At 40.0% G+C, this 25,995-nt stretch overlaps 2 protein-coding genes and 3 long non-coding RNA genes across 6 annotated transcripts in view; 4 read left to right on the forward strand and 1 right to left on the reverse strand.

The window, feature by feature from the left end:
• Positions 1–25,995, reverse strand: part of Bex5 (brain expressed X-linked 5) — an 851,362-nt gene that overhangs the window by 246,283 nt on the left and 579,084 nt on the right. The gene's annotated exons all lie outside the window — the stretch shown is intronic.
• Positions 1,446–3,968, forward strand: LOC125344320. Its single transcript, XR_007209463.1, has 3 exons — positions 1,446–2,611; positions 3,204–3,434; positions 3,858–3,968. It is a non-coding gene; the product is annotated as an uncharacterized LOC125344320 (long non-coding RNA).
• LOC125344317 lies at positions 5,554–8,069 on the forward strand. The gene is made up of 2 exons (XR_007209460.1): positions 5,554–7,778; positions 7,998–8,069. It is a non-coding gene; the product is annotated as an uncharacterized LOC125344317 (long non-coding RNA).
• LOC125344316 lies at positions 8,997–15,376 on the forward strand. The gene is made up of 4 exons (XR_007209459.1): positions 8,997–9,158; positions 12,808–14,221; positions 14,631–14,719; positions 15,274–15,376. It is a non-coding gene; the product is annotated as an uncharacterized LOC125344316 (long non-coding RNA).
• Positions 15,633–20,595, forward strand: Gprasp2 (G protein-coupled receptor associated sorting protein 2). Its single transcript, XM_048336960.1, has 2 exons — positions 15,633–15,720; positions 15,954–20,595. The coding sequence occupies exon 2, from the start codon at positions 16,271–16,273 to the stop codon at positions 18,755–18,757; it is 2,487 nt and encodes an 828-aa protein (XP_048192917.1). The 5' UTR covers positions 15,633–15,720; positions 15,954–16,270; the 3' UTR covers positions 18,758–20,595.

Consider the following 25,995-nt stretch of genomic DNA (forward strand, 5'->3'; position numbering starts at 1 on the left):
GTGGCCTGGGGGGCTGCTAGAGGAACTGGCTCCTCTCTTACCTGACTTGAAGTACTAAATAGAGAAGGAGAAAAAATTTGGAAGCTTCAGAAAACACAGGCAAGTATCCCTGTGCATATGAGCTGCAATTCTGAGCAAAAGATCAGTAGATGTTTGGGAGGCTCTAAAACATCCAGCCAGATTGTTTGGTAAAGCTCTTCACTTATACAAAGCCAGGACACAAAAACTGAGAATGGTGATTGGTGGGTTTTTGTTTTGTTTTGTTTTGTTTTGGGCAAACAAATGCCCCAAATTACTTGGGCAGTGTAGTAAAAGATTCTAAGGCCTACAATGAAATGGGAATATAGCCCAATCAAAGGATAAAATAAAACTTATGAAACCAAGGGTTATAAACAGATCTATGGGCTGAGTGTCATAGTAATTTCAGCTATTGGGAGGTGGAGATAGAAAGGATTATGGTTTGGGGCCAGCTTGGTAAACAGTTAGCAAGACCTCATCTCAGCCATCAAGCAGGATATATGGTGGCTCATGCTTATAATCTTATTTAAACCAGAGGCTTAGGTATTAGGATCACAGTCTGAGGTTGGCCCTGAGTAAAATTTGAGACCCTATATGAAAAATAGAGCAAAAAGCATGAGCATGATTCAAGTGTTAGCAAGGTCAATGCCCTGAATTCACACTCCAGTAACACACACCAAAATTCTATATGTTTCCTAGCAAAAAAAGTTAAAGGAACTGCTATAAAGATATTCAATTAGCTAAAATAACACAGACAAATAAACAAAATTAGGAAATAAATCATAAACAAAATACTAGCAAAGAAATAGAAATGGTAGAATAGACCTATACATTGTGCAGCCAATAAATACAATACTTGAATTGAAAATTTTAGGAATTTAGTAGGAAGCTTTAATAGGAAGAAGAGAGAATCTGCAAACTTGAAGGCAAGATATACAAGATATTTAAAATCATGAAGTCAGATGAAAAAGAAAGATGATGAAAAGTGAAAGTCTTATAGGGCACTATCAAATAAATGAATATATGCATTGTGAGAACGTTACAAAGAGAGGAGAATGGATAGCTTATTTGACAAACTAATGAGATATACCCACATAATTATCAACTTATCTTTGGTTGGTAGCAAAAGAAAAATAGTGGAGCAAAGGTCATTCTTTTCAACAAATAATTCTGGAAAAACTAGGCACTCACATGCAAAAAACTGAGTCTAGGGATGGGAATGTGGATTAGTGATAGAGTGCTTGCTTAGCATCCATGAATCCCTGGGATAGATTCCTCAGCACCACATAAACAGGAAAAGGCAGAAGTGGTGCTGTGGCTCAAGAGGTAGAGTGATAGCCTTGAGCAAAAGGTAGCCAGGGACAGTGTTCAGGCCCTGAGTCCAAGCCGAAGGACTGGCAAAAAACAAAACAAACAAACAAAAACAAGAAGAGTCTACACAGAGACCCTTAGCAAAAACAAACTGGACAATAAACACAGATGTAAATACCTCCCAAGATAATGTAGGAGAAAATATAGGTGGCCTTAGATATGGACATAAGTTATATGTAGGTACATACATCACCAAACAAACTTCATGAAATCTTGAATTGCTAAGAAGAACTTCATTAACATTTCATTAAAATTACAGAAGATAGTATAAGAAGAGAGGCCAAAGACTGGGAAAAATATATTCAAATAACACATCCAATCAAGGGCTATTATCTGAAATTTACAAGGACATATCTTAAAATCCAAAAGTAAATAAAAAACTCAATTAAAAATTGAGTAAAACATCTTACTGTTGCCCAAGCCCAGTCATCTGAGGTCCAAGTTGAAAAACTCAAAAGAGATCACTCCCTGTAGTGTGGAGGAAGAGCTGAATTTTGGGGACACACGTGTGTCTACATATATGTATAAATATGTAGTTGTATATCTGTATATGTATATAAAATACTGCTTAACAAGTTTCTAGTTATTGATTATGCCTGACATGATGCAACTATGTTTCATATAACCAAAACTGCACTAATCTCTTTCTTACAGCTCAGCATTTTAGTCTTATTTTTAGAGTTGGGAGACTAGGTTTTGCTCAGTTGCTCATGATGGCCTCCTGTCTCCACCTCCCAAGTGCTAGGGCATGCACCATCATATCCAGCATACACATCTCTTATGAGAATTTTGCTTTGGGGAAATTTGGCCTTGATGATTTCAATACTGAGGATTTTAATCTTTCAGAATTATGATTTAGGAGATTTCAAACTGTAGGGATTTTTAATATTTTTGAGATTTAACATGCAGTATCCTAGCATTTAGGATTCTGTTCTTTAGAATTATGACCAGTGACAAAGAATAAAATCCCTTAAAATTGTTAGCAAAATACCTGTATTTCATTACCATCATTGACAACAAATGAAAGCTAACACAATCAAGTTGAAAAAACAACAACACTATATAGTGAATTGATGCAGAAAAAGGCATTTTACAAGATCTATCACCTTTAGTAGCCTAAGGCTGACTCAACAAATTAGGAACAAAATTATTCATATAATAAAGGTTGTATATGAAAAGATTATATATGATTGCTATCTAATAATCATAAATCCATGAGGAAGTCTGTTGGGGTTCAGCTTTGGCCTTGAGGGGGGAAGGGCAAAGGAGAGCTATCCTGAGACGCTGCCCTTCCCCCAGCCCTGGGGCAGTGCAGAAGCAGGCCATACCTCCCTGGGTGTGGAACCAGAAGAGCTGGCTTTGCGACCAGCCCCCCAACCTCTCGCCAGCTAGCACGTATGCTCCCCGCCATTTTTGTGGGCTTTGCCCATGGGGTGGTGCTATGCAAGTGACGTTAGCCCATGAGGGGGGTCTTAAGACAAGCTCGCCAGCCTATCATCGCCAGCTCTTGGTAGATCACCCCTTTTCTCGTCACCATTACTATATTAGCTGTTAGCCACTCCCTTATTAAATCAGAATTGCTCTTGAAGCTGTCTCCGAGTCTCCGTGTATGCCTGGCTTCCTTCCTGGGTAAGGAGGGAGGAAAAGGGATCTCGTTCGGCCACGTGCACCTGAGGTCTTCCCTAGCTCCCCCACTCCACCCTGGCCTTGCCTGCGGGCCGGGTGACCAGGGGAGAGGGTGAGAAAGGGAGCACAGAGAATAGAGTAAGCCTGGCATCCCCGCGCCAAGGGAGGCGAACCTAGCCCGGCAGAAGTCCTAAAGCTTTTCTCTAAGATCAAGTCAGGATAGAGTAAAGCCAACCATGTTCAATGGTACACTTTTACCATAGGCAAGATATGGAAATAGTCCAGGTGCATGGATGCCCTTGAATGGAAAAATGGATCAAGAAAATATTATATCTATGATCGAATTTTACTCATTCACGAGGAAGTACATGCCATTTGCCAAGAAATGGATGGGCCTGGAAAAAATTGTATTAAGCAAAGTAAGTCAGACCCAGAGAGACAAAGAACACGTTTCCTCTCATATGTGAAAGTTACATCCAATTTATAAATATGTGTGTGTGTAAACATATGCAGGGTCATATCCACATGCACACAAGTGTATTAACTGAAGTATGGTATATGCGGGGGAGAATTCCAATGGTGTAACTCTTTAAAACCAATAACTTCCAGTCTAACAAAATGAAAACCAAGAAACTGGTACTTGAGGTATGTAGGGGGGGGGGGGTCAAGGGGATACAAGTAGGGTGTGTGTGTGTGTGTGTGTGTGTGTGTGTGTGTGCATATGAGCTGGGTACTGTCCCTGAGCTTTTTTGCACAAGGCTAATGCTCTATTGAGCCACAGATTTTCTTTTAGGTTTTTGGTGATGAATCGTAATAATAATCCCATGAACTTTTCGACCCAGCCTGGCTTTGAACTGTGATCTTCAGATCCCAGAACCCATTAAAATCTTCAGGGAAACAGACAAACTGGCTATCATTGAAATGGAAAGATTTTGTGCTTCAATGGGCAAAAGGAAGTAAAAGGCCAGCTCAAAAAAGTTAGAGAAAAATGTTGTAAACCATGTGCTGGGTAAGAGACTCACATCTAAAATATAACTTAATAATGAAATAGCAACTCAGGAATATGAAGGTTGTAAATAACTCAATTGTAAATAGTCTAGATCTGAATAGATACTTCTTCAAAGTAAATTTAAAAATTGTGAAGCACAAAAGCTACCTTCAACATAGTTTGTTAGCAAGGAAATGCAAATCAGAGCCACAATTAGACATCTCTTCACATCCACTAGGATAACTAAAATAGAAAAGACAGACAATAAAAAGTATTGGCAAAGATTTGGAGATAATACAACCTTTATACGCTGTTGGTAGGAATGGAAGATGGTATTGTTCTTTTGGAAAACCGTCTGACAGTTCTTTAAAAAGTGACCATATGTCTCAGAAATTATACTTCTAGGCAATATCCAAACAAAATGGAAACATATGTCTGTACAAAATGCCTTACACACTTGTTCACAGCAGCATTAATCATAACAGACAATAAGTAAAACAAACCAATTGTTCCTAGACTGATAAGTGAATAAATAAAATCTGACATTTATACCATGATATAATTTTCGACAATAAAAAGCAGGAAAGTACTGATAAATCCTGTAACATGGACAAATCTTGTACTCATTGTGTTAAATGAAAGAAGAAATTTACATAGAGCCTCTGAAATAAATCCCTATAATTCTATGTTAACCTGACATCCATTTTAGATACAAGTTTAACTGTCTCATAACAGAAGTAGGGCCTTAGTCACTGTGTTCTCTGTTTTCTACGAGAGAAAAATCTGATAGTCAAACCAATATCTGCCTTACACAATGACTTCCTAGGAAAGATGATATAGCCTATTTGATTTGCCCCTTGACCTCTACACCCTATACATTTCCAGATTTGCCATTGTTAGTTATCACTTCTAAGTCCCTTAAAATTATATTTGATTCTTTAAGCACATTAATTGCAACTCTCCACACAGAAAATCTATTTGGATAAGACCTTTGATTTTAAGAAAGACATTAGCCCACAAATCCATCATTCTCTCAGACTTCCTAAGCATTTTATAGTCTCTGGACTTCCTCACAGGCATCTTTCTTCTCTTCTATATCTGAGTAATAGAATATTTTTATTTTATGTGCTTTGTTGTGCTCCTTCTCGATGTCTCACATGACCAACATACCCAAACATAATTCCTTTTCTAGTCAGTGCTGCTCTTGATAAGAATACATTTATACAGACAAGAGCCACAAGACATCAGCCAGTAAAATCAAGCTTCTAGTGAGAGAAGCATCTACTCACAGGTCAGGCACTGGGACACCAAGCTGCCCACCAGAATAAATAATTCCATAAACAGTATACTGTAAGCATCCATGATTACATCCTCCTGAGTCCTGTCATAGTAGGGATAGAATTAATAGCTATACTCCAGAGACCTCAAGACCAAAGCAGAAAAAAAATCACAAAGATCATGACAGATACATATTATTATATAATACCTTTTATATAAAATACACAAATAAATCCATTTATGAAGAAGGAAGTACATTAGCTGTTGATTCTGATTTGGAATTGAGGACAATGTAGTCTGATAGCCAAGGGGTATAAACTTATCTTCTTGGGCTGTGTTCCAAAATTTATTTTAACTGATGTGCGCACAGTTCTGTGAATACATTACAAGCCATCTAATTGTACATTTATTTATGTTACACTTTAAATTGGTGAATCATATGGTAAAAAGTTTAAAATATAATAAACCAGTAAAAACATTTACTGGAAACTACTATTATAATAACATAGAAATCTATAAGCTAATTTTCTAAATTAACAAATGGTTTAAATGAATGGAATTAAAATCCCAGTGGAAATATGAGTGAGTAAATAGCTCATGGTGAAAAGATCAGGTATCTTTGTTAGTTATTAAGGCTGTCCATCCATATTTCCAGCTATTCAAATTTCAGACACTTAGACTTCTACTTCTTCACACCATTTATCTATTTATTTATTCATTCATTCATTCATTTTATATTCTTATTCAGACAGAGGGGTTTCGTTTCAGTTCAACATGCCAGTTTGTAAATGTGATGCATCTTGACCAATGCCATTTCTTTCATCATTCTTCCCCATATCTCCCAACTGTACTTATTCCCTCAACTTACCTAGTTTCCTTTTCACATTATATTATGATTGCATTTTCCCATCTATCGCCTCTCCAGTTGACCACTCCCTCCCCTTACTTCACCCATCCTGATAGCTCAAGTTCCAGCTTCCTGATAATTCATTTTGCTAAACTGTATGTTGTTCAAAGGGGCTACTCCTCACACCTTTTATATACATCTATGTCCATATAACTTGCTTCAGTCAATGGAATGGAGTAGAGATATTTTTGCCAGTTCTAGGAGTGAAATTTTAAATGTAAATATGAGCTTTGTCAGGACCTGTCACAAGCAATATTCTAGAAAGGGACTTCCACCATTTTAATATTTGTGAACATAGACCCCCAAAGGATTATGTGTTGATATGAAGTATGGATAAAATATATTGTGTAATTTTAAGTTACATGATTTTGAAATCATGACTGCAATGTAATGTATCATATCTTGACTGACAATCTCACTCAAAGTTGTAAAAAATAAAATTATAATATTGTAATTTTATATTTCATATTGACAAAAATCTAAGTTGTGCAATTTCCAGTGTTGACAAGATGTTTTTGAAAGAGACACTTTTGGTTTTTGAGCTGTTGTATTCTTTTTAAATTGAATAGCATTGTTTATATTTATAGTGTACAACATGATGTTGATTATATGTACACACATACATACACACTGTGGAATGTGCAAATCCATCTAACATATTTCTATCTCAATTAGCAAATCCTCTGTACACAAATTTATTTTATAGCTATTTTCGCCATTATAAATATTTCTGTGAACATTGCTGTAAGAAATTTCTGGAACTAAATGGTACTTTTCACTTGTGTAGTTTTGTGTCAGACTACTTGGAGCTTCTGTCCTGTTTCGTTGTGTTGAATTCTAGAATAGTGAGAACAGATCTAGAAAAATATGTTGATTGTGTAGATACTGATTTTTGCAGCTATTTGGGTCAGTTCTCTTGTTTCCATTTCCATTTACACATTCTGTGTATTTTTTCTGTGGTGTTTTCTTCTGTAAGCCAGCCCACAGATGGAATAATAGCAGGATTAATATTCCTGTAGCTAAGTTGATTTGTACATCTTTAGCTATTTATGCAGGGAAAATGTTCAGGATTCCTGGTTCAAACAATCTCCCTTATATAACTTTTAGTCTTAAAAAATTACAACTACTACTTATCACTATATTTATGGAGGCACAGTAACACCTAGTGATCAATTCCAGTACTTCAACATGGAAAAAAATTGTTAAAGAAAACATGAGAATTGGGGAAATAGCTGTCAAGGCATCTCCAAACAACACTGATAAAAATTCAGGAATTTTAGTTGCATCTGCAATATGTAAAGAACAAGGAAGCCATCACTCTCAAACCTACACTAAGAACAAACTGAACAAATGAAAACAAATGACTTTTCCTTGAGTTCCTTAGGTAACAAAGGTTATAGGATAAATCACTACTAAAAAAATCTGGAAAAATGCTTAAATTTAGAGTTAAAAGTTGTGATCTGCTTCTCTGGAACACAGTCACTATAACCATGCATTGATAGGGACACCTAAATGATAATTTTGATCAATTGTTTGAATCTGAATGTGAACAACAGGACACTGAGAACTTCTGAGAATCAGTCTTAAAAGGTTTTTTTTTTTTTTTTTTGGCCAGTCCTGGGCCTTGGACTCAGGGCCTGAGCACCGTCCCTGGCTTCTTCCCGCTCAAGGCTAGCACTCTGCCACTTGAGCCACAGCGCCGCTTCTGGCCATTTTCTGTATATGTGGTGCTGGGGAATCGAACCTAGGGCCTCGTGTATCCGAGGCAGGCACTCTTGCCACTAGGCTATATCCCCAGCCCCTTAAAAGGTTTTTTGATCTATAGGAAACTCACTCTGGTCTCATGATGAAGAGCTATAAAGTATCTGTGTGGATCTGGCAAAAACAAGAAGTGTAACTATTTTTCAATACACCCAGAATACCCTCCATAACAACAGACAACTTTTACTGGATACAGATCATCAGACCCCTTGGAATGGCATTTTTTTCAATTCCAACTCCATCTAGCATTCACAAACCAAAGGAAAATATTCAACTCTAGAAAATTCCCAAGTCTAAAGGATACTATACTTCCTATCTCAGCTAAGCAGGTATATATTAACAAGTGAGAATTTGTAAGTGTAAGAAACCAGGAGCGAACCAATACTAAACTATTAATATCTAATAATAAGACCATGGAATGCTTTTCCTTCATCCTACTATTTCTAAAGTATCAGTAACACTCCAGTATATCAGGACATTAAAACTGAAAGAACTGCAAATACCAGATCTTAAGAAATCTCCAGAGAGATTCAATGACACTAGGGGAAATAAAAACAAAGATATCAGAAGAAAATTTAGCTACAGCAAACAGTAAATAGAGCTCAATTACTAGTCAGAATAAATATGTTTAAACTCATTTTTTTTACTGAGACCATCGTGCTTATATTTTAACCCAGTACTGCCAAAAAGAAAAGGAATATTAATAAAAAGTTGGCCTTCAACTTTGATAGTTTAGGCAAAAGGAATTGCTCCTTGAAAAGTAATGAGTGCCTCTGAACATTTGGGTAATAATCCATAGTTTCTAGTATGACTACAAACTAATACACAGAAAGAGCTTAGTATATGACCTTTATCAGTTCAAACATTCATCAGAAATAGCCCATGCTTTCTAAAGGAACAACTGACAAGAACTTGTCCATCATATAATCCAGTCTGTAGGATAGAGTATTGGATAATAAAGAAAAAAAGTGGATTAAGGTCTATGAGAATGAATATTTTCTTTTGTTTTATTTCTACTGCATCCCATTGCCTGACCAAAGTAGATGCTCAATATGCACTTGTTGAATAAATTGAAGGAACAAACAACTTTAAGAAAAAGGAATAACAAGCTGGGAGTGATAGCTCATGCCTTGGAGACAGAGACTGGAGGATTGCAGAGCCAGCCTAGGCCAGGCACAGTTAGCACAAACCTATCTCAACTAATCAAACGTAGGCACCGTGGTGGATGTCTATCATCCCAGCTATATAAGTCACATAAATACTAGTATCTTGATCTAGGCTGGTCCACACAAAAAGCTAGCCAATATGTGAAAAATAATGAAAGCTACAAGGGCAGAGGTGTGGCTCAAGTGGTAGAGTGTTTACACAGCAAGCTCAAGACCTGATTTCAAGCCCCAGAACCACAAGGTAGGGAGGGAGAAACAAAAAGAAAGGATATTAAGACACAAAGAACCCACAGAACTCAGACTGCTATCTCCTAAGCCTGATAGTCACCAAAGAGACTATTCTGTGGGAAAAAAGCACCATTCAGTTAACACCATTTAAATAGCAGAGTTAAATTTGCTTGTGTCCTCAAACAGATGAGATCTATCCTCACATAGGAAACATGCATTCTTCTTTAAAAATGGTATTAAACCAGCCTTAGATGTTTACTTCACATATAAAGATTATACGTGCATAGTAAGAATCTGATAATAAATAAAAGCGGATATAGAAATATACACAAATTTATGGAGGAAATAGGTTTCCCTTTACATTCAAGGACATAAAAGTGGTCTTCAGAAAAAAGGGCTATTCGCCTAGTTAATCATAAGGACTTCTACCAAAATAAATCTTTCTCAGTTGAAAAAAGACAGAAGGGAACTGAAGGAAAAGATAGTTGTAGTGGCAAGAAATGACTCCAAAACAGATACATCTAGAGACTGAGGCACAGGAAGTCAGGGAATAAATAGCACTAGGATGACGAAAGTATCAGTTTCCCCATCAATATCCACAGGAGCTTAGTTCCAGAAACCTCTTGGAACAACAAAAAATAGGAATCATAGTTTTTATATAAAATACCACAGAAGTTCCATACAACATATGAACAACTTTGCATAAAACTGAAATCTTGTCTAGATTACTAATAGTACCTAATGCAAGGTAAATGATGTTATCATTACACTAAAATTTCAGTGAATATTGATCATGGAAATGTTTTCAAAGCAAAAGAGGATTTTTTTTTTGCCAGTCCTGGGGCTTGAACTTAGAGCCTGGAACTGTCCCTGAGCTTCCTTTGCTCAAGGTTAGCACTCTACCACTTGAAACTTAGCACCACTTCTAGCCTTTTCTGTTTATGCAGTACTGAGAAATTGAACCCAGGGCTTCATGCATGCTAGGCAAGCACTCTACCACTAAGCCACATTCCCAGCCAAAAGAGGACTTTTAAATGATTTTTTTCTATCTAAATGTGGTCAAATTCACAAACATGGAACCTGTTAGACAAAGGAATTACAAATGTAGTAACATAAAACACACAGATTTTGTTGTCTTTTTTTATCAGAGAACTGGAAACTCAATAAGGGTCTCATATACTAAAACCAAAGTGTTGTGAGAACAGCTTTCCCCTAGGGTTTCTAGGGTGTAGAACATGTAATGTACACTATGGAGAGACACACCTTCATTTCATGGCTCCTAGCTTCTCACATTGTCAAAGCCAATAAGTCTGTGTCTAGACTGTCTCTCTTTGCCACATCTAAATTACCCTTGCAAGTACACTGGGCAGTATAATCCAGAATAACTTTGTCACAAACTGAGTAGCAAATAAATAGCAAACTTAATTCCATCAGTTCAACTCCCTTTTGACAGATATTAAAAATGTATTCAGGTGTGAAATTTGAGTATGGACATGTTTGGGGAGGTCATTGGTCTGCCAAACAAGCGAGAAGTGTTTACATGAGATTTAAAATGCACAGTGCATATCATTGTATCTCATCTGAGTACACTGAATACTGTATATACTGGTATTAGAACTAGGGAAATGAAAGGGAATATCAAAATCAAGAGACAAAGGATAAAAAGACAAACGACTCCAAAAGAAATACTTGCAAAACCATTTGGTGTAAACCAACTGAACAACTCATGGGGGGAGAGGGAAAGGGGGAGGGGAGGAGGGAAAGAGTGAGGTAACAAACAATACAAGAAATGTACCCAAGGCCTAACGTATGAAACTGTAACCTCTCTGTACATCACTTTAACAATAAATAAGAAAAAAAATTAAAAAATAAAATGCACAGTGCATCTGCATAGTAAAGGATGTAGCTAGCAAGATAACTAGAAAGCCCACAGATTAGGAGATCTTCACTAGCTATACAACAGACAAGGGCCTCATTTCAAAAATATACCTAGAGCTCAAAAAACTGATAATAACAAATCCTCAAACAAACAACCACCCCACTAATAAGTGGGCTAAAGAATTAAAAAGAGACTTCTCTAGACAGGAAATAGGAATAGCCAATAGACACGTGAAATGTTCAATGTCTCTGACCATCAATGAAATGCAAATAAGAACTACATTGAGATTCCACCTCACCCCAGTTAGAATGGCCATTATCAAGAAAACAATAACGGATGCTGGTGAGGATATGGCTGAAAGGGAATTCTATTACACTGTTGGTAGGAATGTAAACTGGTTCAATCTGGAAAACAGTATGGAGGTTCCTTAAAAGACTAAATATAGAGCTTCCCTATGATCCAGCAATCCCACTCCTGAGCATTTACCCAAATGACAACAAACAAGGCCAAACTAAAGCTACCAGCACAACTATGTACACTGCAGCATTATTTACCATAGCTAAGATATGGAACAAACCCAGATGCCCCTCAGTAGATGAATGGATCAAGAAAATGTGGAATATATACTCAATGGAATGCTATCCTTCCATAAAAAAGAATGACATCGGGCTGGGGATATGGCCTACTGGCAAGAGTGCCTGCCTCATATACATGAGGCTCTGGGTTTGATACTCCAGCACCACATATACAGAAAATGGCCGGAAGTGGCGCTGTGGCTCAAGTGGCAGAGTGCTAGCCTTGAGCAAAAAGAAGCCAGGGACAGTGCTCAGGCCCTGAGTCCAAGCCCCAGGACTGGCCAAAAATAATAATAATAATAATAAAATAAAATAAAAGAATGACATCACTCCATGCATAAGGAAATGGAGACAGAAAAAATCCTATTAAGTGAAGTAAGCCAGACCCAAAAAGCATGAACTGTATGGTTTTTCTCTTTTTTAATAACTAGTATATGTCTAAGATAGTACTAGCAGATGATCACAATAGCTCAATTGCTGTGTACATATGACCATATAAAATGATGCTAATTGAAATGAACTCCAAAATATGGAAACAAGAGGGTTTTTTTTTTGTAATGTACAATGTGAAGTTATTTCTTTTTTCTTTCATTTTTTTTCATTCTTTTTTCCATGCTTTCGTTTTCCCCCTTTGGCTTATCCCCTGTTGCCACTCTTTTTGATTTTGGTAGCCTGTGTCTTGTATATAAGTTTAACTGATTTTGGGAAGGGAAGGGGAATAACAAAATGCTGAGACAAAGGACAAAGGGTGAACCAATGCAACAGCAATACTTACAAGACACTATGTTGGAATTTAACTTTACAACTTGAGGGGGGTGGCGGAAAGGGAAAGTAGGAGAAAACCAAGCAAGGGAGTATCAGTGTTCAACAAGAAATGTACTCATTACCTTGCTTATGTAACTGTAACCCCGCTGTCCATCACCTTTACAACAAAATAAAATAAAATGAAAGGCCAGTACAAAGAGCATAGAATTTGAGCTTAACTCCATTGCTCCACGGGTCTCTTACAGAAAATAGTGAGACAAGAGGTTCAAGATTGGAGGGAGGAGAGAGGTAAGAAGAAAAGGAGAGTATTCAAAACCAGCCATGATCCTGTGTTGAGGAAATGGGTTCTTCCACTAAGAATGACAGGGGGCTACAGCTGAGATACACACTAGTTGGATCCTTGCCACATTTCCACACTGCCAAACATGATGAGGGGCTTGGACCCCACTGACAAGAGAAGCTTTGACAGACAACACTATCGAGGAGGCCAAGACAGGCCTGACACTTGGCTGTGAGTCAGCAGAAATACAGGACTGCAGGACCCCCTGAGGGGGGTGACAGAGAAAGGCCTTCTTCTTGAGCAACTGTGGAGTCAGCACAAGGACCAATGGAGTTCCCTGGTGGAGAGGCAGAAAAAAACGACTGTTAGCAGAGACCAGTGGCTGGTTCCCTAGGGCTGGAGGTGTAGGCCAGCCTTCCTTGGGAAGAGGAGCAGTGGTGAGGCCTGTGATGGGGGCCCCACCTCTGTTCTCTTAAAAAGCAAAATGGCTTGCTTTGCTTCATGGCTGTATGAAGCAGGCAAAGCAAATCATGGCCGAGCCTCCAAGAGGCCCCCTGTCCCCACTGCTTGTTGCTGGGTGCTGATGTCACATGTCTCCACCCCATCTGTCTGCAGTCCAGACCCCCTGTGCCACTCTCCTGCAGGAAGAGGGAGGGCAAGGGAGACTGGCCTAGGGGAGGGGGGAAAGAGGAGCGGCGCTGCGCAGTCTGGGGTGCAAAGCACCAAGGGGCGGCTTTGGTATCCATCCGCTGCTCCCTCCAGCGCAGTGATTCCCGACCTGCCAATATTGCTTCCGCAGGCGCCCCAGCCCCTAGCCCTGGGCAAACACAGAGCCAGGGAGCCTAGCAGAAGCAGGGAAGCAAGGAGGTCGCCAGGTCTGAGTGTGCTGGGTGCAGGGAGGCAGGGCGCGTGGCGGGGCCCGCCCCTGAGACTGGGGCTGGCGCAGGCCCCGCCCACCCCGGGTCGGAACTACGGTTGGCCTGGGAGGGGGCGTCCCGCGCTGACGCGGCCATATCCCTCCGCCCCCCTTCCGGACTCACTCGGAGCTAGCGGTTCTTGCCGCATCCTGTGCAGCCCCTGCCGGCTTTGGTGCAGAGGCTTGGGGGCGGGCCGCCTCTTTGCGCTTGGGCTCCTGGGGACAGCAGTGGGAGTTCCAGAGAGCAGCTGCTGGGAGAGGAAAGGAAGGCGTCTGAGTGGAAGAGGAGCGCAGCTGTGGAGGGGGGCCCGTCTCCCCGGGCCCTGAGCCCGTACAGGCAAGTGGGGGTGTGCGGAGGGTGCGGGAGTGGGTCTCCCCGTGTTGACAGGCTGACAGCCTGTCCCCGAGACCTTGGCAGTTGGACACCGAGGAAGCGTGCTGGGCCAGAGGATCCTCCAGGGAGGTGCGCAGTGTCCGGGACCTCTGGGATCAGAAAATGGTGACTCGCGGGGGCTGGCCGGCCCAGGGCAGAGAGGGAGGCCAGAGCGGCTCCAGGATGGTCTGAAGGCCAGTCGGGCTCATCGACTCCCAGCCAGCTTCCAGGGCGCCGGTGTCTCGCCCTGGACGTTGGTTGGCCCTGGGGGGGCTGTGCTTTGCTGGGAGGGGGTGTCTGGGAGAGAAATGACAGAGGAAGATGGGGGCTGAGGGTGGCCTGGGAGGCTGTGGACGTGTGGGCTGGTTTCCAGCCCAACTGATGGGAGGAGGGCGCCTTTTCCCTTCAGGCCCTGGTTTGGAAGAGGACCCTTTGGGGTCTGATTCCTTGGGTGCTGTCCCTACAGGCTTTTTCTTAATATGAGTCTTCTGTGTGGCAGGTGTGACACATTCTGAGAGGCCACAGTGAACATCTGTAGAGGAGAGGCTTGAGAAAAAGAAGAGCAGAAAGCCGTCTGGGTTTCTGGAGGTGTGTGGGGTGGAGGGTGGGCACCAGGGCTAGCCTGAAACCTGCCAGGGATGGGTGATTCTAATGGGAGCAGGGTGGGCATCCAGTAGTGTTTCCTACCTAATCTTCCCCTCAGTCACCTTCTAGGTATTTCCTTTACCTTTATTCCCTACCCGTCCAAATTGAGGGGTCTGAAAATATGGGATTTGGGAGGTGGCGATGGCAGTCGTCAATTCCAGGATCACTTAACAACCTGTTTTCTAGAATATGCTGTGCCCTTCCCCCATTTTCTGCTGTGCAGGGGTAGGGGATGTGGCGCACCTAGTGGTGAATCCTCAGAATTGGATAAGGCACTAATGGCAAGTGCATGACGTCAGGAGTCAAGAGGAGTTCTTACTTCTGCATCCCTGCAGCAGGGGCCAAAGAAAAACAGGCTCATTCCACAAGCAGCACCTGAAATGTGGAAAGACTCCTCAGATGGCAACTCCTATCCCTATGCCGGTGTTGTTCTGTCTGCTAGGGCTCAGTGGCTACCATCCTTTCTTCAATCACCTTTTTCATTTGTTTGTCCATAGACCTGCTTTAGGGCTGGTCAGTACTGCCAGAAAGGAACAGACCAGAAGACTGGCTCAAATCTCTGGTGATTGGTGAGGAAGGACACCGGCAGGCCTGAAGACCAACAGGCAGGTGGCTGTGTTTCCTGTGTGTGCAAGATTATTTCTTATACTGTCTGCTAAATTTGCTTGTTTTGTATCAATTCTTCTCTGTATTCTGCCAGAGATTTTGTGAATATTGAGGAAGTCTGAACCATATGGTGGGAAATTGTAGACGGCTTGGATCCTTCAACCAAACGACAACCTGCTTGTCTTTGTCACTAAGGTGTGCATACCTATCTACCAAGCACTATGACTCCATTGTATTCTATGTGTTTGTTAACAGGACCTCCTCCTCTCTAGCCTGTTATGGGGCTTGGCTTCGTTGGAACTCTGCGAAAGTGTGGAAGTTGTATCATATCAGTGAAGGTTGGTATGGGAGTGGATTTCCTTTTTGGTGGGTGTCAGCCACAAGTCTAAGAGTCTAATAATGTATATGGTTTAATTTGGTGTTCCTATTCCTCCATTGCCAACAGTATTGTTTTCCCCCTGTGGCTCAGCTGCTCCCCCTTGTGGCCATGAAGAGTTTCTCTGTATAAATCTGTACATGAAGCCCCACAATTTTTTGAACCTGAATTCCTGGTTTCATTCTTTCTTCCTAGATCCATCTGTAATTGCAACTCTGGTGGTTCTGGTATTTCTTCTGATTACCACCTTTAACTGCTCTGTACCTCCCCACCCAGGAACCATTCATCCTCCTGCAGCCTGGTTGTGCCTCTTCTGTATATTGTTGACTCAGACTGTGCTTGGTAGGAGCATCATTTGTTGTTGGGTTGGTGATTTACTCGTAACTCTTATTTACCTTATCTCCTGGATCATCAACAGATCAGAACGTGAAGATATAAATCTGTGATCTATCTGTTGTGAAGACTGAGACAGTGGTTCACATATTTAATTAATCCTCTCTCCAATTTATACAATGACTGGGGCGGAGATTGACCCTGGTGTCCAGGCCAAGCCTGAAAAGAAGGCTGGGGAAGAGATTGTGGGTGGGGCTGTTGGAGAGAATGAAGTCCCACTTGTGGTCAGACCCAAAGTGAGGACGCAGACCCAAGTAACATCTGGGGCAAGGCCCAAAACTGAAACCATGTCTGTGCCTGGGACAAGGCCCAAATCTGAGTCCCAGGCAATGTTTGGAGCAAGACTCAAAACTGAAGCCCAGACAATGACTGGGGCAAGGCCCAAAGCAGATGCTAGGGCAGTAGGTGGTGCACGTCCTAAGACTGAGGCTAAGCCAATCCCTGGGGCAAGGCCTAAGAATGATGCCCAGGCGTGGGCCCAGAGTGAATTTGGGGCTGAGGCAATGCCACAGGCCAAAGGAGCATCCCTTGCTAATTGTGTTACTTGGCCACTGGTCAGTGGTGAGTCTGGGTCAGTTACTAAATCTAAGAGCTTCCCTATGGATAGAGAACTGGCCAACATGGACACTGAAACCTTTCCAGGCACCCAGAGCCAGACTGTAATACAATCCTGGTTTGGGCCAGGGGAGGAGACCAATATGGGGTTTTGGTGCTATCCCAGGCCCAGAGCCAGAGAAGAAGTGTCTAATGAGTCTGGGTTTTGGTCAGCTGATGAGAGTTCTACTGTTTCTTCTTTCTGGGCTGGAGAAGAGAACAATATCAGATCATGGCCCAGGGAACAGGCCAATATTAGGTCCAGGCACAGGGCTAAACATCAAACTAACACTAGGTCCAGGCCCAAATTGAAACAAGAGCCTTACATTGATTCCTGGTCTGGATCTGAGGATGAGACTGGTAACCCTTTCTGCTTTTGGGCTGGAGAAAACACCAATAACTTGTTCAGGCCCCGAGTCAGGGAAGAGGCAAATACCAGGTCTAAGCTGAGAACCAAGAAAAATGACTGCTTTGAATCTGAGTCTGAAGAAGAGTTCTATAAAGAATCATGGTTTTTGCCTGGAGAAGAGGCCAATAGATTGAAGCACAGAGACCCTGATGAGCCTAATGACATCTTGAAATCCAGTGGCCAAAAAGAGGTTAAAAATGGTGACAGGGCTAAACAAGAGTCCAAGTTTGAGGAGGAAGTCCTTGTTGGGTCCTGGTTCTGGGCAGAAAAAGAGTCTGGTTTGGAGAGTGGAGCTTCAGCAATCTGTGACCCTGAACCAGATATGGAGGAGGGGGCTATTGGTGGGTCCTTGTTCTGGGCTGAGCAAAAGTCTAGTTTGGGTGCAGTGGCTAGAGAAGAACCCAGGCCTGAGTCTGAAGAAGATGCCATATTTGGGTCCTGGTTCTGGGATAGAGATGAGGCTTGCTTTGACCTAAATCCCAGCCCTGTGTACAAGGCCCATTGCAGATTCAGACATTCAGCTGAGGAGGAAGTTAATGTGGCATCTAGGCCCCAAACCTGGGAAGAAGTCACTGTTGATTTCAAACCTGGTCCTTGTCATGGGGTTGGCTTCCCATCCACAAACCCCTTTCGAATTCCTGAATTTTCTGAAAATACTGAAGGAAAGCTCAATAATTTGGGACTTATCCCAGAAGGGGAGGAGCAGGAATCTTGGTTTCAACTTGATCAGTTTGAATCCGAGTTTCCATTTCAGTATGATCCCTCTTATCGTTCAGTTCGGGAAATTCGAGAGCATCTTAAGGCCAGAGAGAGTGCAGAGCTTGAAAATTGGTCCTGCAGCTGCATACAGTGTGAGCTTAATATTGATTCTGGAGAGTTTGAAGAACTCCTTTTACTAATGGACAAAATTCGGGATCCATTTATTCATGAAATATCTAAAATTGCAATGGGTATGAGAAGTGCTTCTCAATTTACCCGAGATTTCATTCGGGATTCTGGTGTTGTCTCACTTATTGAAACCTTGCTAAATTACCCATCCTCCCGAGTTAGGACAAGTTTTTTGGAAAACATGATTCATATGGCTCCACCTTATCCAAATATGAACATGATTGAGACATTCATATGTCAAGTGTGTGAGGAAACCCTTGCTCATGGTGTAGACTCCCTTGAGCAGCTAACTGGAATAAGGATGCTTAGACACCTCACTGTGACTACTGACTATCACACAGTGATTGGCAATTATATGTCTGGGTTTTTGTCTTTGTTAAGCACAGGCAATGCAAGAACCAAATTTCATACACTAAAAATGCTACTGAATTTGTCTGAAAATCCTTTGGTGGCACAAAAGCTCTTTAGTGCCAAAGCTCTGTCAATATTTGTGGGTCTCTTCAACATAGAGGAGACAAATGATAACATTCAGATTGTTATTAAAATGTTTCAGAACATCAGTAACATTATAAAGAGTGGAGCAATGTCCTTAATTGATGATGATTTCAGTCTTGAACCACTTATTTCTGCATTCCATGAATTTGAGGAGTTAGCTAAGCAACTACAAATCCAAATAAACAATCAAAATGATCTAGAGGTGGAACAACAAAGTTAGTGTGCTTATCCACCTGCTGCTGATCAGCCTTATGTTTCCAAAGAGCCCTGAATTGTACTTTGATGTTCACAGTCTGGCTTTGTGTTGTTACATATATTTTGATGCTAATGGTATTAACTTGTCAAATGCTTGTTTTGAGCTGGGTCATTTTGTGGATGCCAAATGAATATTAGAACTGAAAACATATTTGTTGGTATTTATCTTGCTGCCCAGATTGCGATACTTTGTGTTGAGCTTTCAGTGAACTGAGTCATCTGAACAAGTTACTCTGCTATTCTTTCTTTAAACATGTGGTCCTCTACTCAAGTCTGTGTTTTTAATAAAGTCAAGTGTTAAAATTGTCCTAAGTGACCATTCTTCACTTAAAAAAGCCATGTGCAGATATATCATGTAACTAAGCATAGGTAATTTACTTAGTAGGACAAACATATGCCTATTAGAAAATCCCATTCTTGGATTTGAAGAAGAGAGATTATTGTGGGCTGTGATATTCAAGAAATGATTGAAGAGGGACTCACTTTAATTGGTTATTGAGACAGGGTGAGACAGTCATCTTTAGAAATGAACTATAGTGGTATGAAGAAAAAAAGTACGTAATTGGCAAATATGTCCAGTAGCACGAATGTACCAAGTATGCTTGAAATAAGTAAGAGGAGTTGAGAGATTCCATTGGACAATTGGGATGAAAGCAGTTTGGAGGAACTCATAAGAAAATCCATACATTTTACAGTTCGAAGTACATTTGTTTCTTCAGTGTCATCTAAAGGGTGAAAAAGGGACTCCAAGTAAATGGACTCAATAATAGTATTTCTTTATTATCCTAGTCTAAAGAAAATGTTGCAAAACTACCACACAGTCTTTGAAATAATTATATGTAGGTTGGACTTAAAATGGTATTAGTGACTGTACTTTTTAAAATCTATTTTGGTGATGCTGGGGTTTAAATTTAGGGCCTTGTGCTTGCTAGGCAGATATTGTACCTCTTGAGTCACACCCCAGACCTTTTTGCTCTTGTTAATTTTCCATTAGGGTCTTGTGAATTTTGCTCATATTGGCCTGGGCTGAAATTTTACTAATGTCTCCTAGATAGTTAAGGGTGACATATGCATGCTACCAAGCCCAGCTTTTTTTGTTGATATGGGATCTCACTAACTTTTGGCCAGGCTGGTCCCAAACTAAGATTCTCCTAATCACTGCCACACAGGTATCTCTCTGGGTTACAGGCTTGAACAACAGCACTCGGTCTACATTAGTGTATGTATATTCAGTGGACTAGAGAAGAATGTCATCATCTGTGAAAATTAAGTCTTATTTTTAGAACTTTGTATAATGCAGCATCAATATAACCCAAGTATTTTTATATTTCCACAGTCTGGAATAAAATATGCACATCAAATTCTTAGAATAGCCATTCCAGAAAAAAAACTTAATACATCTTGAGTTATAGGTAGCTGTGCTAGAAAGGACATAGTTATATAAATGAATAAACTATAAGCATTAAAATAATTTTAGAAAGAAAATGATGTAGAAAAGTTGTTAGATGGGATTTCAGAAAAGCTAGTTTTGAAAATAAAATGTTTTAAAGAAAAAGACCAGTTTTTAGATGCTAATGTTATGTTAGTGTGTTGATGCAAAACTGTGAAAATTTTTCACATGATTGTTACATTAAAACTGTCATACCATTTCATATTTAGGTGGCAAGAAAATTCTTGAAGTGGAAGTGATGACATTTGCACAATATTGAGAATGTATTTGTCATTGAATTACACACTGTAAAATGTTTAAAGAGGTAATTTTTATGTTATGTATATTTGCTACAATAAAAGAAAGATTACACCATACCTTTGAATGGAAAAATTTTAAAAGTCAGGGATATAATTGGTTTGCATAAGGGAATCCAAACGCATTATTATTTGTAAACATAGTGAAAATATTTGCTGTCTGAGAATACTGTAAATTTTTAAAAAGATAATCATTCGTAGTAATTGAAAATGAATGTGAAGGGTTTTCCTCAACATAACTACTATTGTGGAGAAAATAAAGGAGATAATTATGTATGGAATATATAAAATATAAAAAAGTAAATACATATCCAATTTCAAACATCAGAAAATAAATGATAGAATAACTGGTGAGCCAAATAAAAATGGGTTAATAACTTACAGTGCAATAAGTTCCAATATCTGACATTATCTGTGCCATCTGACAGAATTTATATAACTAGCTAACAAAATATCTACAAATTATCATCAGTCTCTGCAAAATTGAAAAATGGCTCATTCAAGAGAAAGTGAGGTAGTGTTGAAGCGATTAGTATCTAGTAATTTATGTATACGCTCTTCAAATGCTGCAAAATTCCTCAGACCATGCAACATAATCTTTCCCCGCCTGATTCTACAATGTGAAATTTAATGGAAGTGGGAGACAGCTTAGCCTCACTTTACAATTCACAGATGTTAATAGGGACCGTTCTCCTGGTTGGAACTGGGGTTTAAACATTGGTTTTATCAGTATTTTTTCAAGATAGATTGTATTTTGATATGTATCCCCCAAACTATCCAAAATACTAAAAAATGTAATTCATGTTCCAAATCCTCAGGAATGTTCTTCACTGGCCAGAAAGGAAGGTCCAGGCCTGGAGCTAGAGGCTTTGGCTCCTAACCCAGCCTTCCTTTGAGCTCTCTCTCATCACCAGGCTCAAACGCTTCAGGTTCTCCGAGAGTTCCCCAAGGCCAGAACCTGAAGCAGCTCAAACCAGTGGCAGAAGATTCTGTCATTCAAGCTGCAGAGCCTCAACAGACCAGCTGACTGCAGGATCATGTGGGCTGATGGTGGGTCATGTGACCAGACTCTGACTTGGATTGGACTGAAAGGCAGAAATGCATTTACACATATGGGAAAGGGTCAGGAAGGACATAGACAAGAATGACACTGAGGTGGCATAAAGTGGCTAGATGTGAAGGTGAGTGAGTGTCTCTGCATGCTGCATTTGCTGCAAGACCTGCAATTTCCCAGGTGATCAGCAGCACCCCATTGATATGTAGAGGAAACAATCCCTCAGCCAAACATGAACATGTTGGGCAGGTCTGTCTTTTGTCCAGGGGTTCACAAAGCTAGGGGCCATCCTATGGGCAGCATTCATGCAGAGAGGCAACAGTTGCTGTTGGAGGAGATGGGTTCCAGATAAGGGCATCCATGGGAGATGGTGGCTGATACCGGATGCCAGGGCTTGAAATGCCATGGACCCTCATGTTTCCGCCCACCTTGTGATCAGACTTCCCTGGTCCAGGCTTCCACCTAGCACTGTGAGACTGTTTCCCTGTGTGTAGGTGGGGAGGTGAGCCTATGGAATGAATTGACTTTGGGAACCCAGATAAGAAAAACAGCAAAGTGAGTTCATTTGGTTGCTTTGTTTCTAGGAAGTTGTTTCATCTAGGTTACCTAATTTGTGTTGTATACTTGTCTATAATATTCCTTTACACAGCTTTGTATTTCTATAAAGCTGCTGCTAATTCTGTCAAATTTTATTTAATTTAAAAAATAACTCTTCTGCTAGAAACCAATGGAGTGAGATCATTTTAGGATAAATGAGTTGTTTCCAGAAATAATCGACACCATGTTAAATTTGTAAGAAAGAAAGAGTTACAAGGCCATGAACAATGTCTCTTTTTGTAGTGAAGTCTCAGAAAAATACTTGGCAATTGACAGAAGAATCATTAATTAAGGATCAGCTGCCCAATTTGACTACATATTTCTGGGCCTATGGCTCTAGGAAATGAATGAAAATGAGTTCTGTTTTGCTTAAGGAAAACCTATCAAATCTCTCTTTTTTTAAATCTCAGATCTCACTAGGAGTAAAGAGTCCCTGCACTGAGCAAGAGGTGGCACTATTCCAGTAAAATGTACTTGAATGACAGTTTTGACAAATTGCTGAAAACATAATCTGTAATAGGATGATAATGAGAAACTCTAGAATTCAGAAATACCCCCTTAGGGATGTGACAGTGGAAAGGAAAGTGTCCTTTTATAAAATGTACCTAAAGCCTTTGTCATAACAAAAGCCCACTCTGCAATGGAAAAGACTATAAGTCATTCACCCTACTATAGCCCCTCTAGTTTTCAGCCTTATGTAAGAGAGAGAATGAAAAAGTATAAACTTGTAAGGTTGTAAATGTCCCAGTCCCATGACACAATCTCCACAAAATACTGGAATTTGATCAGAAGATTATAGAACTATACCATACATCAATGGCTGTAATAGATAAAATAGACAATGTAAAAGAAAATGTTTGCAGTACAGGCAGAAACTGAAAACACTAGTAGCCTGGACAAAGTGAGCAATCAGTAAGCTTGAGTGATTCAATGAAAACTTTCAAAGTGAAATGCAAAAAAGAAAAAAAGAATGAGAAGTAAACAGAATAGAACACCAAAGAACGGTGGGACAACTTCGAAAAGTATAACATATGAATAGTTTGAACACCATATAGAAAATAGTTTGGAACAAGACTTTTCCAAATTAGTGAAAAGTCTCAAATCAAATATCCAGGAATTTCATAAAATACACATTAGAGTAAATACCAAAAATACTACTTATAATATAAAAACTGCAGAAAGATAGATAATATTGAAACAAGGCCTACTTGTTGAGGAAAAAGGATTAAAAACTACAGTGCACTTATAAGAAACAATTGAAACAGAAACAGAATTGAGTGACATATTTAAATATTGAAAGAAGAAAAAATACTCAACCTAGATTTCTATGACCAGTGAATTGTCATTCATACCTGAGAAAGAAATAATTTGTCAGACATATATAAACAGAGTATTGAGTTTGAAGAGATTTGCTATAAAAGACATGTTAAGTTCTTCAGGAGTATGTGTGCGGTAATAAGTTCAAAGTATGTTATATGTGAAAATCTCAAAATGAAACCTATTGTTCTGTACAATTTCTAAGTACTAATTTAAAAAGAAAAAAATAAGTTATTCAAGAAGAAACAATTCAGTCAGAAACTTACATCTACACAAAGAAAAAGTGTCAGAGAAGAATAATTACTTGCTTTTTTTCTATCCTCAGAATGTGAATTATGTCTTGCAGCTTTATAGAATTTGAATAATAGATACTCAGAATTCTCATTATAGTTTTTGTGTGTGCCTGTCCTGGGGCTTTAATTTCCATCCTTGGCACTGCCCTGGAGCATTATTTTGTTGCTCAAGGCTACTGCTCTCACTTGACCCATAGTCCACTTCCAGTTTTTTGGTTTTAATTGGATATAAGAGTCTCATGGACTTTCTCCTGCCTTAGCTGGCTTCCAACCACAATCCTCAGATGTTGGCCTCCTGAATTGCTAGGATTTCAAGCAGGATCTACCATCACCTGTTGTTTTCATTACAGTTCTTTAGGATGAAAACAGCATTGCATAGGTCCAAAACAAAACTAAGATATATGCCAAACATATGCAAATTCACCCTCATTGTAAAACAGGTAATATAGGATACATACATTAGAAAGAGGATGATTCTATTATACATACACTCCATCTTTTTTTCTTGAAGAGAATCCCTTAACAGTTCGGTATTATCATACATATTTTTTTCACAGCATACTTTTCATAAAAGGAATCATATGTATTATACGAACAAGTTTCACTTTTATATCTATTTTCATTTTGCTTGGTATCTAGAGAGCTACTTTATAGAATAAATGTACCACATTTAGCTTAATGCTTTCTCTACTGATTAGATTATTCATAATTAATTGGTATTATGAGAGATACACATTTACTGAATGTCCCTGAACACACAGATTGGGACTGAGTATCTTTTATCCAAAATTATTAAGAACAGGGCTGGGGATATAGCCTAGCGGCAAGAGTGCCTGCCTCGGATACACGAGGCCCTAGGTTCAATTCCCCAGCACCACATATACAGAAAATGGCCAGAAGCGGCGCTGTGGCTCAAGTGGCAGAGTGCTAGCCTTGAGCGGGAAGAAGCCAGGGACAGTGCTCAGGCCCTGAGTCCAAGGCCCAGGACTGGCCAAAAAAAAAAAATTATTAAGAACAGTATAGTTTCCAATTTTTAATGTTTTCAGATTTGTGGAATATTTCCAAAGACTCAACAAAATGAAGCACTCCTAATCCAAACTCCAAAACACTCTAAACTTTATGCTTGAGTTGCTAGAAACTTTTAAGTTAGATTTTGGAGCATTTTGGGCTTTTGTATGAGAGGTACTCAATGTATAAGCATTTCTGGTTCCAAGCATTTTAGATAAGATATGAATGACTTTTATGATTAATGTCTTCTACATCACACATACTGGTATAATGGACTGACTCCCAAAGGTAGTACAAATGACCAGGTAAAATGACAATTTTTGTGTCATGCAATTTATAATGTTGGCAATATTATTAGTAGTATTTCTAATATGTGAGTAATTCAGGAGCTGATTCATAATCTCTATTCATCTCTTGCTTTCTACACTGAAAAACTATATACAGAGAGCATTTCCTGCATGACAGACTGTGGGTTAAGCCCTGGAGTTACAGGCATCCAAGAAATAGAGGTACCTAGAAATTAACATTGGGTTGCAAACTGCAATTTACTGGGTACAATGGAATTGTCATGATTCGATGGTCACTCAACTCCTTCAAATATTGACTATTTTTGTATACTATGTGATGAGGACAGGCCGTTAGAAAAGACTAAAAAAGGGCTTTTCTTTCAGTGAACTTACAGTATGACTCAGACTCAAACTCCACATAGCTGAAGAGTCAAAATTTGTATGTATTCTGGGGAAAAGAAGATAAATATAAGCATTCATTAGGCAGGATGCGAGGCTAAGCGAAAGGAGTTGAGGAGTGCAGTGAAATATCCACATTAAGGAAATGCACAGAAGTGGTCCTCATTCCTGACTGAACAGTGATATACAAGATACTGTTGTTCCTAACTGGAGCTGGAAACTTGGCTGTGGGTCAGCAGAGATACAGGACTGCAGGACCCCCTGAGGGGGGTGACAGAGAAAGGCCTTCTTCTTGAGCAACTGTGGAGTCAGCACAAGGACCAATGGAGTTCCCTGGTGGAGAGGCAGAAAAAAACGACTGTTAGCAGAGACCAGTGGCTGGTTCCCTAGGGCTGGAGGTGTAGGCCAGCCTTCCTTGGGAAGAGGAGCAGTGGTGAGGCCTGTGATGGGGGCCCCACCTCTGTTCTCTTAAAAAGCAAAATGGCTTGCTTTGCTTCATGGC

This window comes from Perognathus longimembris, chromosome 28 (assembly GCF_023159225.1).
Source record: "Perognathus longimembris pacificus isolate PPM17 chromosome 28, ASM2315922v1, whole genome shotgun sequence".
Taxonomy (NCBI): Eukaryota; Metazoa; Chordata; class Mammalia; order Rodentia; family Heteromyidae; genus Perognathus; species Perognathus longimembris.